The 2,547-nt window shown below is 40.4% G+C and overlaps 1 protein-coding gene across 1 annotated transcript; it reads left to right on the top strand.

The window, feature by feature from the left end:
* Positions 1-663: 663 nt before the first annotated feature.
* LOC114739161 (protein SIEVE ELEMENT OCCLUSION B-like) lies at positions 664-2,493 on the top strand (the record flags this gene model as incomplete). The annotated part of the gene is made up of 4 exons (XM_028927214.1): positions 664-834; positions 939-1,081; positions 1,159-1,644; positions 1,812-2,493. Coding segments are annotated over exons 1-4 (1,408 nt in total), but the record flags the coding sequence as incomplete, so codon positions are not given.
* Positions 2,494-2,547: the final 54 nt, after the last annotated feature.

The following is a 2,547-nucleotide window of genomic DNA, read 5'->3' as shown; positions in this document are numbered from 1 at the left end:
AACAAGTAGCATCTATATTCAATTAGAGATATCAAACCTCTCATGAACTTGAGTTCTCCACAACAACGGCCAATAGTTTATACCCCATCAAGTGTACACGCTTCCAATTATCTGTTGATGTTAGAGATTTCAATGGTTTTGTCAGATATCTTACAAGTGCTCTATTGGAGGAAACTCTCATTCGACAACTATGGGAATTCTGGGCATGCTTTCAAGCTATTCATGGGATTCAAAGGTGGTGATAGCATTAGCAGCCTTTGCATTGAACTTTGGGGAGGTCCAGCTGATAACTCAGCTTTATACCACCAACTCTCTGCGACGTCTATTGCTATGTTGAAGCATGTTCCTGAAACACAGAATCAAGAGGATATTCTGGGATTGCAACATAGGTATGAAGTGATCAGCAACATTGTCAAGGTCATGTTGGATCTGACCACTTGCATTTTGGCATTTGAGGAGCTCCCCTCGCAGTACAAAACACCTGACACGCCGCAGACGTTGGCTACCACCACTTTGGTTTCCATTGCTGTCTATTGGACCATTCGTGGTATTGTGGCTTCTGCATCACAAATTTCAGGCCTCCTGAGTATGAATCGGTATGTCTGTCTGGCCTCTCTATGAGAATCATCCTAAATTGCTCTTAACTTCCTTATATTTTTGCTTTGGTGATTTTGGAAATCAAACTCTTTTTTCTTTTTTTAATTAATTTCTGGATTGATGTTAGAAATATAGCATCAATGTCAGAGGCTTGGGAACTTTCTAGTCTGGTTCACAAGCTCAATAACATACACAATCACCTTCAGACTCAGCTTGCCCTTTTACATAAGCAGATGGGTAAATCTAATTCCTTATGTGGATTTGCACCACTTAAATGAATTCATCTATAACCGGGACACCTTTTTATCCTGGTGATGTTGGACATTTATGTATTAATGCAGATGATAACAAACAAACTGAAGCTTTCGAGACACTTGTGCGCCTTTTTGATGCATCTCACGCTGACAACTTGGAAATTCTTCAAGGTTTGTTTGACTTCAAGGATGATCAACTGCCACTCCTTGATTGTTCTACCAAGCAAAGGGTTAGACTTCAATGTAAATGCTATTTTGTCTGATATTTCCATGTGTCAGTGCCAACCTTCTCTATCTTTTTCCTCAGGTAAGCAGTGATGCATTGAGGAGTAAAATTGTGCTGCTATTCATATCAGATCTCGATCTCTCTGACCAAGAGATCATGATTCTTGGACATATGCATCTCGAGTCACGTGAGGAACCAGACATGTTTCCTATTCCATACGAAGTCGTTTGGTTTCCAGTTGTGAACAAGGCAACCCCATGTACTGAAGTGAAACGGAAGAAGTTGGAGGACCTACGATCAACAATGCCATGGTACTCAATTTATGATCCTTGGCAGATAGAGCAAGCAGTCATTAAGTACATTAAAGATATTTGGCATTTCAAGAAGAAGCCCATACTTGTTGTGTTGGACCAGCAAGGAAAGGTTGTCAACCTAAATGCTTTACACATTATGTGGATTTGGGGATGCTTAGCATATCCTTTCGCAGTTTCTGACGAGGAATCCATTTGGGCGAAACAAACATGGGGACTCCAGCTATTGGCAGATGTGTTTTGTCCACTAAGCTGGGTATGCGAAACAATTCATACTAGTACTTCATTAGGAAAAATGCAGAATATCTCCTTTCAACTAGGCTATTTGAAAACTGAGACTGATACTAGATGTTACATTTTCCAATTAAATGCAAATTCACAAATTTACTGGCTTAAACTTACTGGAGTGCAAACTTGTTTCAGATATCAGAAGGGAAATACGTATGCTTGTATGGAGGTGAAGATCTTGAGTGGATTAGGAAATTCACAAGAGGCGCATATGCTATGGCTGAGACTCTGGAAATCCCACTGGAAATGATATACATAGGGAGAAGCAATCCAGGGGAGAAAGTTAAGAAGAACACGGAAGCTATAATTTCAGAGAAGCTGAGCAGTACACTGGAGGACCTGACATTAATATGGTACTTCTGGGTTAGAGTAGAAAGCATGTGGCACTCCAAGTTACAGCAGGGGAAAACAGTAGAGAGTGACCCAATAATGCAGGAAGTGATGACAATTGTGAGCTTTGATCGAAGCGAGGAAGGATGGGCTGTGATGGGCAGAGGAACAGAGAAGATGGTGAAAGCAAAAGGAGAAACATTCCTGAAATGTGTTAATGAGTATCAGAAATGGAAGGACAAGGCAAAAGAGAAAGGGGTTTTGATAGCAATGGAAGAATATATACAAGAGCTAAGAACCCCACACCATTGTAATAGGTTGATAGTTCCAGGAAGCAATGGCAGAAGCCTAGAAGAAGTGACCTGTGCTGAATGTGGCCGTCCCATGGAAAGCTCTTCATGTACCGTTGCTGCAATGATTATTGATTCAACTCTTAAATATAGATCATACAATCCAAGTAGTGTACTTTTTTGGATTCTCAAGACAGGTATATGCCTCAGTTATGCAAATTCTATAAATAACATACCTTTCTGTAAACTTT

This window comes from Neltuma alba, unplaced genomic scaffold (assembly GCF_004799145.2).
Source record: "Neltuma alba isolate B1F8T4 unplaced genomic scaffold, ASM479914v2 tig00013788_pilon, whole genome shotgun sequence".
In the NCBI taxonomy this organism is placed as follows: domain Eukaryota; kingdom Viridiplantae; phylum Streptophyta; class Magnoliopsida; order Fabales; family Fabaceae; genus Neltuma; species Neltuma alba.
Note: the sequence above shows the minus strand (reverse complement) of the source record. Positions and strands in the feature narration are given on the sequence as shown.